Source organism: Chelonoidis abingdonii, chromosome 2 (genome assembly GCF_003597395.2).
Source record: "Chelonoidis abingdonii isolate Lonesome George chromosome 2, CheloAbing_2.0, whole genome shotgun sequence".
Lineage (NCBI taxonomy): Eukaryota > Metazoa > Chordata > Testudines > Testudinidae > Chelonoidis > Chelonoidis abingdonii.
This window is the reverse complement of record NC_133770.1, coordinates 45162012-45176545: the sequence shown is the minus strand read 5'-3', so window position 1 is coordinate 45176545 and position 14534 is coordinate 45162012. Positions and strand designations below refer to the sequence as shown.

At 39.4% G+C, this 14534-nt stretch overlaps 1 protein-coding gene across 1 annotated transcript in view; it reads left to right on the top strand.

Annotated features, from left to right (window-relative positions):
• LOC116839971 (phosphatidylcholine translocator ABCB4-like) overlaps window positions 1-14534 on the top strand; it is an 80869-nt gene that overhangs the window by 26815 nt on the left and 39520 nt on the right. Inside the window, exons 8-14 of the mRNA XM_032806284.2 lie at window positions 724-837; window positions 3699-3809; window positions 5629-5754; window positions 5941-6144; window positions 6947-7117; window positions 9908-10069; window positions 14187-14348. Coding sequence (XP_032662175.2) covers window positions 724-837; window positions 3699-3809; window positions 5629-5754; window positions 5941-6144; window positions 6947-7117; window positions 9908-10069; window positions 14187-14348 — 1050 coding nt within the window. The remainder of the gene's footprint in view (window positions 1-723; window positions 838-3698; window positions 3810-5628; window positions 5755-5940; window positions 6145-6946; window positions 7118-9907; window positions 10070-14186; window positions 14349-14534) is intronic.

Genomic DNA, 14534 nt, shown 5'->3' with positions numbered 1-14534 from the left:
TTTCTAAAGAAAGATACTGTCAGAAGGACTTCCTCTCTATTTTCCCAAGAAGATGGAGAAAACCTGTTTGGTCAGATAGGAGAATAAAGCTATTAAAAAAATGCCAGTCTTTTCAAAACTTCCCATGAATTTTTTTCAGTTTGCAGGAGGGAGTGACGAAGCAACTGAAACGCAAAAGATTTTCAGTTTCTGAAAAGCATTTTTGGTGAAAAGTTTCGGTTTCTATCCTTTTGTCAAAAATGGGAAAATCATGACAAAAATGAAAATTTTCCATTAAAACATTTGTTTTGGTCAAAAAGCCAGTTAACATTTAAAATATTTTTAGCAGTAAAAAGACTCAGTCCCTAAAGGTTGGTTGTCCTGTTTATTATATACAGATTTGTTTACTTACGTCTGTAGGGAGGTTAACCTAACGCCTCAAACCATCTCTGGCTTGTCCTAAGCATCAGCACCCGAGTCTAAGCAATATCTATCTTGGGATCATCTCATGAAGGAACATGATTCCCATCTTAGAGTCCCTTTTCTTCCTCTTGTCCTTTATCTTTTGCCTCAGTAGCTGCCCTTCCTTTCTTTTCATCTTTGAATCTAGACATGCTGAACGTGTATAACAGACATGAAAGCTTTTGCACTAATATTAGTAAATATTCATGAATAAATGTAGTTACCTCATTACAGTTTGATGACTGGATAACCTGGTAGGATTCTTGTAATTTTTTTGTTTAGGTCTTTTTTGCTATATTAATTGGAGCATTTAGTGTTGGACAGACTGCACCAGGTATGGAGGCATTTGCTAATGCAAGGGGAGCTGCCTATGCAATCTTTAATATCATAGACAATGTAAGTATCTTTGCTATGACTATCATTTGAAAATAAAGTGAGTCAGATTTTTTTAAGTCATGGCTCTCTTTCTGGGTCTGTGATTAGCAGGCACAAAAAATTGTGAGTGCAATTTGAAGTCATTTAAATGTCTAATTATCTGACATGGTGTGGCAATGAGATACTTAGATATTTAAATAGCATCATGTACACTCATGAATAAAATTGTAGGTGCAAATTTGTGCCTGCAATTGTTTCTACTTGCAACACTGCAGAGTCAAAAAGGAGGCCAGATTAAAGCAAAACTGAAAATCAAACCCCAAAAATCCTTGTGAAACTTGCATAATCAAATATTTTTTTACTGAGAGTCTAAACAAGAAAGAGGAGAAACCAGTAATGGGTCTTGTGAGTCTAAGCTTAGTTTTTTGTGATATTATATGTCTTTAGATATTCATAATTTACAGGTCTGAGTCAATCCCTGGTTTACTTCCAGTTATTTGACAGTTTAACATCTACTGTAATGTCCAAAATGTGAAACAGATTATTTGTTTTCTTATAAATAGGAATGTGTGTATGTAAGCAATGACACTGTGGGAGGTGTATTTATCAGTCAGTTGCTCTGCCTACACTAATCTGTTTTTTCTAAAATTTCCAACTCTTGCTGCACTGGTGGTAGCAATGATTGGAGTACTAGTGTAGGTGGGGCTTACATGCTTGCTGCTGTTTTTACAACCAAAGATTCCAGATCTGCTCAGGATAGGGCTAGAAGTAATAGTGATTAAAAACTCTGCTTCACAGTCTATACTAGTGCTGCAGCTATTGTTATAGCCAGTGGAGCTGCACCACTGATGGCGCAATTGTGAGCGTTTTCTCAAAAAAGTATAGAAGACAAGGCCTAAGGGCTAGATTAGGCAAGCCTTCAAAACTTGGAACTCCCACTGACTTCATTTAAAAGCCAATGGAAGTTCCATGGACTGAGAACTTGAGAATTGGGGCTTAAGAAGATAAAAATATTTTGAATAAGGCTGTCAAGCAATTAAAAAAATTAATCTTGATTAATCATGCTGTTAAACAATAATAGAATACCATTTATTTAAATATTTTTGGATATTTTACATTTTCAAATATATTGATTTCAATTATAACACAGAATACAAAGTGTACAGTGCTCACTTTATTTTTATTACAAATATTTGCACTGTAAAAAACAAAAGAAATAGTATTTTTCAATTCACCTAATACAAGTACTGTAGTGCAATCTCTTTATAATGAAAGTTGAACTTACAAATGTAGACTTATGCACAAAAAACCCCTACATTCAAAAATAAAACAATGTCAAACTTTAGAGCCTTCAAGTCCAATCAGTCCTACTTCTTGTTCAGCCAGTTGTTCAGACAAACAAGTTGATTTACATTTGCAGAAGATAATGCTACCTGCTTCTTGTTTACAATGTCACCTGAAAGTGAGAACAGGTGTTTGCATGGCACTATTGTAGCCGGTGTTGCAAGATATTTACGTGCCAGATGTGCTAAAGATTCATATGTCCCTTCATCTTCAACCACCATTCCAGAGGACATGCGTCCATGCTGATGATGGATTCTGCTCGATAATGATCCAAAGCAGTGTGGACCAATGCATGTTCATTTTCATCATCATCTGAGTCAGATGACACCAACAGAAGGTTGATTATCTTTTTTGGTGGTATGGGTTCTGTAGTTTCTGCATCAGAGTTTTGCTCTTTTAAGACTTCTGAAAGCATGCTCCACATCCCGTCCCTCTCAGATTTTGGAAGAAACTTCAGATTCTTGAAGCTTGGGTCGAGTGCTGTAGCTATCTTTAGAAATTTCACATTGGTATCTTATTTGCATTTTGTCAAATTTGCAGTGAAAGTGTTCTTAAAACGAACAACATGTGTTGGGTTATCATCCGAGACTGCTATAACATGAAATATATGGCAGAATGTGGGTAAAACAGAGCAGGAGACATACAATTCTCCTCCAAGGAGTTCAGTTACAAATTTAATTAACACGTTATTTTTTTAACGAGCATCATAAGCATGGAAGCCTGTCCTCTGGACAGGGCCAGCTCCAGCATTTTTGGCGCCATATGCGGCACCACAAAAAAAAAAAAAAAAAAAAAAGCTGCGATTGGCGGCACTTCGGCAACAGCTCTGCTGCCACTGCTTCATTCTTTGGCGGCAAATTCAGCAGCAGGTCATTCCCTTCGAGAGGGACTGAGGGACCCGCTGCCGAATTGCTGCTGAAGAACACACCTCTTTCCGTTGGCAGCCTCAAGCACCTGCTTGTTGCGCTGGTGCCTGGAGCCGGCCCTGCCTCTGGAATGATAGCTGAAGCATGAAGAGGCATATGTCTACACTGCCATGTTTTTTCACACCCCTGCTCAAGAAAGTTTCAGCGCTGTAAAGTGGCAGTGTAGACAAGGCCTTATCTTCCTAGAGGTGATCCATCCAGGTCAGGGTGAGGCAATGTGATAAAGATTGCTGCCAGCTGTGCTGCAGCTGTCCTGTGGATAAATAGAGGAACTCAATCTCCAATGTTGTCTACTAAATTCAAACAAAAGTTTTTACTGGTTCTTTTTTTTCAAAGTTCTCTCCCCCTCTATTGCATATGTAGCTAAGGAGCAGAGTAATGAAGAGACAAAACAGGTAATACTGGTGACATGGGTTGGAAGCCTCACCTCCCAGTGTAATTGTTGATTTCACCCAAGCCACCAAAAAATTACACTTAATATCGCTAAATAATTACGTTCTGTTCTAAGACTTTTAGCAGGTGGCATAATGTAATGAGAATGTCATTAGGAAACATGATCAAATTTACTCTTTTCTTCCTTTTCATTTCTATTTGGTGTTTTGTTCTATCTAGGAACCTCAAATTGACAGTTTTTCAGAGACTGGCTACAAACCAGACCACATTAGAGGGAATTTGGAATTCCGTGATGTTTACTTCAATTATCCATCTAGGCAAGATGTAAAGGTACTGGAAATGAAGATCACATACATTCCAAATTAAAGATAAATTGATCATTTAGTGACAGGGAAACATCACTATAAATACATTTTCAAAAGGTGGAGTTAGCAAAAACCTCTCTCTTTAGCTTGTACTGCTAACTTGTGTGAAAACCACAAACTGCCTTGTCTTCACTAGGATTTTACCTCAGGCTAGCTAACTTAAGTTAAGAAATTACTTAGTTTTCCTAGTGGAAACAGATCCAGAGTGGCTTTGCACAAAAGTTAAAGGATCTGTTGCTATTATAAACCCAATCCCATCTGCTAATATATTTATATCGAGAAAAAATATTTATTTTAGCCCAGTAAGAATGATGGTATAAAGACCTCCACAAGTATCTATGGTATAAGTCTGTTAAAATGTGTTTAAATACAATATATTTTCATTAGGTAATGTCAGTTTCTGTTAAATTTAATTACTTCCTTCCTATGGCATTACAGAAGAGCTCTCTTATAATTAAGCATTATTAGCTTCTATTTCCCCCCTAAAGAAGTACTAAAATTAATTTTCAGTGTAACATGAAAATGCCCAAGTGGCAGATCTCCATATCTTCATCTCAGCATAGGTTTTCAAGAGCTCTCTTCATTCCCTGAAGTTGGGTAGGTAGTGCTGACAGCCACAAGGGCCCTTCTGTGTAGACCAGGAATCCATTTCCAGTCAGGAGTAGGGCAGTACTGTAAAACTGAAAGCCTGCGAAGGGATTCTTCTTTTGCTCTTCCACCACAGAGTTTAATGGCATCTTCCCTGCTCTGCCTCTCTGGTTGAGCAGAGGAGGTAGGAAAGATTAAATCCCCATGGAATGCAGCACTTCACACCAACTTTAGCTGTGAAATGCTGCATTCAAAAGGATTAGTCCAAGAAAACCTGTTTATAGTAAAGGGAAGAAACTCCACTCAAAGGTCATGTCTTCATTAGGGAATCCTCCAAAAAGCATCCCTTCATTGGTGAGTATTTTTCTGTAAAGTCCCCTAGTGTTGGCATTCACTAAAGCTTTATCTACATTTGGGACATTTTCAAAGATTTGCCACCATTGAGAGCACTTGTTCAGATTCACAGGTGACAGCAAAGTTGGGAACCCAACTGTATAAGAGCTGCTGGCATTTTAAGCAATGTATTATCTAGAAATGTTCAGAACAGGGCTAATCAACATTGTACGTAAGATGCTAGCATCCCATCTACATAATGGATCTCAATTTTGCTATCAGTAGTAGAGCAATATTAGTAATGATATTGCAAAATTTCCCTAGCGTTGGTTAAGACTTTGGCCACATCTACACTACCAACTTTTATTGTCATAATTCCCCATCGGGGTAAATTATGGCTATCAATTTTGCCAGTATAGACAAGTGTAAAAATTCCCATATGAATGAGTACAACTGTAGGGAATTCAAAGCAAGAAAAGAAGCTTTTGCATCACAACAAAACAGACATGTTTTGATATGTCTGTGTTCGCCATATATTGGTTCTACTACAATTAGTTCACCCTCCAGGTTGCATGGTAAATGCTCATAAAAAGGGTATGGCTAATAAATGAGGATGCTACTACATAAAGACAGAATGTAGTATGTATATGTGGCAATGGTTCAGCAGAAAACGCAAAGTGAGCCCTGGTGTAAATAGCAACTATATTGTGCAATGTACTGATATTGAACCAAGTTCTGCTGAAAATTTGGAGAAATTCCACTGAAGTCGCTGGACTTTCTCCAGATTTGTATGGAGTAAGGAAGACCAGAAATTGACCCATTATGTTTTTGTTAATTTTTTTCATTATTATTTTCTTATGTAGATATTGAAAGGCTTGAACCTGAAGGTTAATTGTGGCCAGACAGTAGCCTTGGTTGGTAGCAGTGGCTGTGGGAAAAGTACAACTGTTCAACTGATCCAGAGATTTTATGATCCAGAGAAGGGCATGGTAAGACATCTGAACTGAGCTGGATGCTTTATATATCAAATTACTGTAATGTTTAGCAGTGGCCTGACTGCTGATGTTTAGATGGCAAAATACAAATGTCTTCCTAAATAATATAGGTAATCTTGGAGGAGTGTATATCCTTGATTGGGACATTTACATCCATGTTTTAATTTTCTTTACATTTAGATTACTATTGATGGGCAGGATATTAAGACCCTAAATTTAAGATATCTGAGGGAGATTATTGGTGTGGTGAATCAGGAACCTGTGCTATTCGCTACTACTATTGCAGAAAACATCCGCTATGGCCGTGAAGATGTCACGATGGAAGAGATTGAAAAAGCTGTCAAGGAAGCCAATGCCTTTGACTTTATCATGAAACTGCCTGATGTAAGCAAGTCAACTCTGTTGTCAAATTCTTCTCTATTAAACCTTCTAATACCAAATAGCTCCTTAAAAGGAGTTTCCATAACTCAGAAGTTAGAGTGAGCTAAATCTATAATTGCCAATTCCAACCTTGCCAGGGCTTTTTCACATCTTGCTTGAAAGATGATAGAATCAAAGTAATTTTAAATCTGCAAGTCATGGTTTGATGAATACTTTGCAGATGGTTTAGACCAGCAGTTATCAAACTGTGGGTCAGGACCCCAAAGTGGGTTGCAACCCTGTTTTAATGGGGTTACCAGGGTTGGTTTAGACTTGCTGGGCCCAGGATTGAAACCTGAACCCCACTGCCCAGAGTTGAAGCTGAAGGCAGAGACCTTCAGCCCTGGGTGGCAGGGCTCAGTTTACAGGCCCCTTGCCTGGGGCTAAACCCCTTGGGCTTCGGCTTTCACACACACACACACTGTGCCTGGGGCAGCAGGGCTTGGGCAGGCTCAGGCTTCAGTCTTCACTCCTGGGGACACATAGTAATTTTTGTTCTCAGAAGGGGGTCGCAGTGGAATGAAGTCTGAGAACCCCTGCTTTAGACTGAAAAATATCAGAATCCTGCAAACACAAAAAATAGGAAGATAAAATCATATAACCTGCTTATGATACAGTCTCCTTGGCTGTACTTTGGTAAAAGAAAAAGATTTTGTGGACATTGCAGATTGAGCACATCTCTGTCTTTACACTGTCTTTTAATAGTATTACATGTTAAAATAAATATGTCATTGAGAGATCTGAAAACCTATCAATACGTTTGCAGAAGTTTGAAACCATGGTGGGAGAAAGAGGGGCACAACTGAGTGGGGGTCAGAAACAGAGAATAGCTATTGCACGAGCTCTGGTTCGCAACCCCAAGATTCTTCTGCTCGATGAGGCAACTTCAGCTTTGGACACTGAAAGTGAATCAGTTGTGCAAACAGCACTGGATAAGGTCTGTATAACTTTAAAACAAAAATCTTTAAACTTTTCAAATTTTGCATAAGCAGGTGTGAGCTAAATTTTCTGAGGTAAATTTTAATTTATATATAATTTATATTTATTTGCCATTGACTTGAGGGTACACTGAAATGCTTTTAAAATAAATACATTTAAAAACACAATTTGAAATTCTAACTCACCAGCAATATATTTAGCTAAATGGCTTCACTAAGGGTTACATTTACTTAATCACTTCGACATTTTTTAAAATTTTACCCTAATTGTTTAAGGCAGTTGGCTACACAGATCTTTGCCTATCCTGTATTCTTTGTTGTCTGTATTGTGCACATGCCCATGTTTACAATATAGTTCCAACTTATTACTCAACCACATCCTTGAAACTTCTTTCCCCATTCTTTCTTGGTCTCCTTATGTGAGTATTCATATTACTTTATGGGTAAGCATGATTTCATGTACAGTACATACTTCCAAAATGAGGTTCCATCAGCCTCTGCCTGGTCTTTCTGGTGTGTCTGCCACAGGTACTGGGGTAGGCTGGGAAACATTTGTCTAGCTGATGATTTGGACCAGATATATGTACACCCAGCCCTTGATCAGTCGCACCATGTGCTTCTTGGCAATATTATGCAATCCAGGATTCTATCACATGCCTTTTGTGGCACATATATCAGTGTGACTCCTGATCTATCCAGACATCTGCATCTCCTCTTTGAGACACAAGATTTTTCAGAGAAGGATCTGCTGTTGTGTGAAGCGTGGGGGAGAAAACATTATAATTTACCTCTGAAAGATTTGCCATGAGCCAGGCATTCATGGAGTAAACGCCATCAGCTACAATAGAAATTGAATCCCCATCAGTCTTCTATTTGATTAAGCTGGACTGAGGGACGTCTGACAGGATAAGAATTATGTGATCCCCTAAATTGCCAGCACAATAATCATGCTCTTGATGTTCATCATGTGCCTCTGTGAGTCAGAATACCTCCCCGTGGTGCTCCTGGAGCAACGTAGCTCTACTCTATCCTACCAATGCAGGTCTGTGCCTTAGAGGCAAAACTGAGCCCTTTTGAAATTTATAATTTTATCCAAATTCTCCAATATTCACATAGTGTCTCTGCTCCCTGAAGCCTTTTCCCAGCATGCACAGTCAGGAACCTCTCTTCCAGTTCGTAACTCCTGCTAGACGTGATTGGGTTGACGGAGGCACATTGTCTGGAGAGCATTCACTTGTCCAAACTGTGAATCTGGATCCTCTGAAATCTTAACAGAGAGCTTTCCATCAGTACATCTGATTGTACATTTTTTTAATGATATTCCATACAGGCTGCTCTGGGGCCAGAAGCCTGGGCTTCCAGGGTCCTTGGCCCCTGCTTGGGCAGTTGTGCCATGGGAGGGCTTCCATGCTTCCTGCATGGAGTTGGGAGCTCAGCAGTCCAAAAAACTGGAGTCTGGAAATCCTTTGGGTTCTCAGACTTCTACTCTCACTGTCATGGAATTGGGAGCCTACAGATCCTAGAACTCTGGGGAAGACCTGCCATGCAGGGGGACAGCTGAGGTTTCCAAACCCCTCAGCTAGCTATTGCTCAACTCCAGACTCAGGTCTAGAAAAGGAGGACTCCTCCTTCCAGTCCCTCTCAAAGATCTGCTCAGTTTATAGTTTCTGCTCTTGCAGAGAGAACCATCTGGCTCTTTTATACTTATACTTAATTATCTTCTGTTAGGGTTTGCTTCTAACTTATAGGAGTCTTCTTAGATACCTTGAAATTGTCAGGTTATCAGTGTCATATTCTTTTTTCATAAGATACTAACTCCTCCAATCCTTAACTTGTGGTTGGGAGTGGATTTTAACATCAGAGCAACAGTATTCTCTTCACATACAGCTAAAACAAGTTATTTCTTGGATTGGGAGTAAAAGATTATTTCAATCCTTAAAATTACGTAACAATATTAAACTGTCAGATCTAGGTGCTGTTCTTCTCAGCACAGACCACATGTTACTATTGGCACCTTCGGTGTCTCTTCAGAAAGGAACGTAATAAACAGTCAAATGAAATATTGATGTTCATTGAAGAATTTAAACTGAATTACACATAGCTTGGAGCCTCTAGCTGGACTGTAAGATTCTTGTATCAGTTTATTCCAGAATTAGTGTTAAAATTGACATTTAAAACCTTCTCTCATCTGATTTTTAAACCAGCTAACTCAGGCATTTGAGATATAATTTGTGAGACTAAGACAACTCCAAAATCAGGTGGGTAATGGAAGTAACTTCATAGAGAAAATTTTAGAGAATTACAGGTGTAGCTTTTACTTAGCTTGAGTAAGGGTTGCAAAATCAGGACTTTACAAACATTAACTAAATGAATTCTAAAGTGCTTTGAAGTAGAGCTTTAGGAAAACGCAGGCTTTCCTTTCCCTGGAAACCTCAACATTTCAAAATTACTTTCTGTTCTGAATTGGAACAAAAAGTTGAAACATAAAAATTCCAAAATGTGTTTTGAATTGGCAATGTTGATACAAAAAGTTTCAATATTTTTGATCAAAAAGGAATATTTTGAAATATTGAAACAAGATTGTTTCTGATCTACATTTGAAACAAAATAATTTTGAAATGTTTAAACTGCTTTTTGTTTCAGTTCACCTATTCAGAAAACTGAAATTTGACAAAGCCACAATTTACAATGGGAAAATTTCAGTCAAAATATTTCAACTGGCTCTACACTGAAGATGAAAAATCTATATGTACATGTAGTTATTAAATCTACTTTTGTGCCATTTCTAGGCTAGAGAAGGCCGCACCACCATTGTAGTAGCTCATCGTTTGTCTACAGTCCGAAATGCAGATCTTATAGCTGCATTTGAAGATGGAGTCATCACAGAACAAGGGACCCATCATGAACTGATGAAAAGAAACGGAATTTACTGCAAACTTGTTAACATGCAGGTAATTTTCCTGTAACCTGTCTTCTAAGTTTCATCATGTTCTGTGTTGCTGATTTTATATTTGATTTTATCAATCAGAACCCCAACTTCACAACATTTTGTCAAAAATGAAACTGTAGAGGAAAGAGTAGAAAGTGTTGCTTGAGACAGAAGAGCTCTAAATTGCAGAACTGGGAAAGCTCCAAAAATATGCACAGGATCAGTGCAAATAAATGGAAATGAATAAGGGAATTTTGAGGCCAAAAGTCCTAAGAATATTGGATTAGAGATAAAGCAAATTAAATGAGGAAAAGTAAAGACAAATTGTGTCAGTCCTAGCTCTGATAGATACTCTGAATACTTAGCCATCTACTGAACTTATCCATGCCTCTGGTGAATCTGGCTCCAGAAATTTCTTTTAAATCTGGTCCATCTTCATCATCCTCTTTATCTTTTAAGTCCAGAATTTTCATAGAGTTACATAGTAGTTGGGAGATTTTGCTTCCCTTCTTCAGTATTTGGAAATATGCTCACTGAGAACTCACTTCTGCTAACTTTACTCACAATGAGCCTGATTCTCATTTACTTTGAGATTATTCTGCACCACTCTGATCAATCCTATTCAATTTATTCATAAATGATCTGGAGAAAGGGGTAAACAGTGAGGTGGCAAAGTTTGCAGATGATACTAAACTACTCAAGATAGTTAAAACCAAAGCAGATTGTGAAGAACTTCAAAAAGATCTCACAAAACTAAGTGATTGGGCAACAAAATGGCAAATGAAATGTTAATATGTGATAAATGTAAAGTAGTGGCACATTGCGAAAAAATAACCCCAACTATACATACAATATGATGGGGGCTAATTTAGCTACAAGAGTCAGGAAAAGATCTTGGTAGTCATCGTGGATAGTTCTCTAAGAGGGCCATGCAGTGTGCAGAGGCAGTCAAAAAAGCAACAGGATGTTTAAGAATCATTAAAAAAAAGAGGATAGAGAATAAGACTGAGAATATATATTGCCTTATAATAAATCCATGGTACGCCCCACATCTTGGAATATGTGTACAGCATGTTGGTCTCCTCACCTCAAAAAAAGATATTCCAGCAACTAAGAAAAGGTTCAGAACAAGGGGCAACTAAAACATTAGAAGCAGAGAATCCTGTGGCACCTATATAGACAACAGACGTTTGGAGCATGAGCTTTCGGGTGAATACCACTTCGTCGATTGAAATTAGTGGAAATTTCCAGGGCAGTGTATATATATTATGCTAGCAAGCAAGTAGAGAAACGGAGGTTAGTTCAATTCAGGAGGATGGCCCTGTTCTAGGTAGTTGAAGTTGTGAAAAACCAAGGGAGGAGAAACTGAGTTCTGAGTTGGCAAGCACATTCATCAGTCTTTTGTTCGAACCCTGACTGGATGGGTGTCAATTTGCAGATGAATTGAAGCTCACAGTTCTTCTTTGAAGTCTGGTCCCTGAAGTTTTTTGCCCTGCAGGATGGGCTTCTGGGTACACGTCTGGCTCTGTTGATCTGTTCCTTATTTCTATGCGGTTAGTCATTTCTAGAACCATGTTGCAAAATAAGTGATGGGCACCATTAACACCACCTATATCGAAAACCTACCGACCGCTATGGCCTACTTCATGCCTCAGCTTCATCCCGGGCACATCACCACAATCCATTGTCTCTACAGCCAAGCAACTGAGGTACAACGCATCTGCTCTAACCCCTCGACAGAGAACCAACACTACAAATCTCCACCAAGGCCATTCTTTCAAAAATACATACCCGCACGAGGAAATTAGGAAACAGATCAAAACAGAGCCAGATGTGTACCCAGAAGGCCTCCTACTGCAAGACAAAACCCAAGAAAAAACCAACAGTTACTCCACTGGCATCACATACAGCCCCCCAGCTAAAACCCCTCCAACGCATATCAGGATCTACAACTCATCCTGGACAATGATCCCACACTTTCACAGCCTTGGATGGCAGGCCATCCTTGCCCACAGCAACCTGCCAACCTGAAACGTATCTCACCAGGCAACTGCACCACCGCACCATAGTAGCTCTAGCTCAGAATCAATCCATGCAACAAACCCCGATACCACTCTGCCCACATATCTATTACCGGCGACACCATCAGCAGGACCTAACCAGATCAGCCACACATCACTGGTTCATCACCTCACGTCCACAATGTTAAATTATACGCCATCATATGCCAGCAATGCCCCTCTGCTTATGACATCGGCCAACTGGACAGTCTCTACGGAAGAAGGATAAATGGAGCACAAATCAGATATTAGGGAGCAAGTATACAAAAACTGAAGGAGAGCACTTCAACCTCCCTGCCACACTATAGCAGACCTTAGGTGGCCATCCTGCAAGCAAAGAAAACTTTCAGGACCAGACTCAGAAGAAGAAACTGCTGGAGTGCGTTCAGGTTGCGAGTGCGTGTGCAGAGAAGTGTGAGCGACAGTCAGTCGTTCATGTGGTTGAGGAGCGAGTGAGCGGTGAGGTGTTGTCGTCTGTGATAGACGTGGAGCGAGAGACTCCGGTTCTGCAGCTTCCCCGCTCGTGACGAGAGAGATTGTCGTGAAAAAACAGGTCCCTTCATACCTTCTGCATTGAAACTAACCTCTTATTCTGCTAGTTGCTTGCTAGCATATACATATACCTGCGCCCTGGAAATTCCACTACATTCATGTGACGAAGTGGGATATTCACCACGAGACAATACTATGTCTTTCAAAACGTGGCTCTCCAGTCGGTTTATTAAAATGGTGCATTCAGGGGCTCCCTTCGTGCTAAGATGACTTTACAGATTCAGACTAACACGGCTACCCCTCTTGATCATACTTTAAAATGAGTTTTATGGTTGTGGAGAGGGTCCCATATTGACGAAAGATTAGAGAGGCTTAGGCTCTTCAGCGTGTAGAAAAGAGAGACTAAGAGAATATATTATAGGGAGGAGATATTGATAAATCATGATGTGATGTGAGAAAGTGGTAAGGCGCGACACATAAAATGTGATTTTTACTTACGTGTGCCACCCTGTAAATGGGAATACAAGAACTAGGTCAGCCAATTGATGAAATTGAATAGCCGCCACGTGGTTTAAAACAAATAAAAGCGAAAGTTCTTCTCACCAGTGTAGTGAGCCCTCAACCCTGTGGAACTCTACACTGAGGAGGTATGTGGAGGACTAGGACTATACCAGTGTTTAAAAGAGAACTGGATAAATTCATGGTGGTTAAGTCCATAAATGGCTATTAGCCAGGATGGGTAAAGAATGGTGTCCCTAGCCTCTGTTTGTCAGAGGACGGAGATGGATGACAGGAGAGAGACCACTTGATCATTGCTTGTTAGGTTCACTCCCTCTAGGGCACCTGACATTGGCCACTGTCGGTAGACAGATACTGGGTTAGATGGACCTTTGGTCTGACCCGGTACAGCTGTTCTTATGTTCTTATATAATGGAAATGGTCTTAACGTGGGTGTGACTGGTTTACAGCCATTTTAAAATCTCCTTTATACTGCAGGCTTTGTCTACATTACCTCGCTTTTAGTGACACTGCTGTACCACTACAACCGCGCTGCTAAAAGGTGCTCAGTGTAGCTGCTGTTCGTCAGCAGGAGAAAGCTCTAAAAACTTTCTGCCGACAAAAAAGTTCCTGCCAACAAAGTGCTGTTCAGACTGACGCTTTTCATCAGTAAAACTTTTGTCATTCAGCGTGTGTGTTTTTTTAACCACACCTAAATGACAAAAGTTTTCCAAGGAAGTTCCAAAATAGCCAAAGCCTAAGAGAACAATGCAATGGAACTCAATACAAACAAGAAACAAGCTCAATAAACAGCACTTTATTCAACAAATTGTCTTATTTCATTCTTGAGGGGTTAGATTCTACGCAGCCTGAGTCAGAATGGCAGATCAGACTATGAGCCCAGAGAGGATCTTCAGAAATACAGTTAATCTGTTTTATCACCACTAGATTACCATATATCATTCAGAGCTGATCATTATTCCATTTAGTTAATAGTGGTTTTGGCTACTCTTGAGTTTAATCATTTGAAAGTTCAAGATATTATATTAATAAATTATTTTCTTAGCATGCTATTGTGCTCCATTTCAGACAATAGGAACTGAAGTTCAGTCAGAAGAAGAAGCTGAAAACACCACCAGCGTGGCACTGAAAGAATCAATTGGAAATGGCTTGAGAAGGAAATCGACTCGAAAAAGCATCAAGAAGTCAGAAATACAGGATGATAGCCTTGATGTGAAAACTGTTCAACCTGTATGTGTCTTTGCTGGAAATATTTTTTTTTATTATGCTGCATCTAGTATCCTTTGTTTCCTTAGTGGGACAGTAATATTCAGGTAGAAGTGATTTTCCCACCTAATGCATAAGAAAATGCCAAGTTTGCAGAGAGTTCACTCAGTGTGAGATAGGAGAAAAAGGAGGCTCTTGCTTAAGGGAACA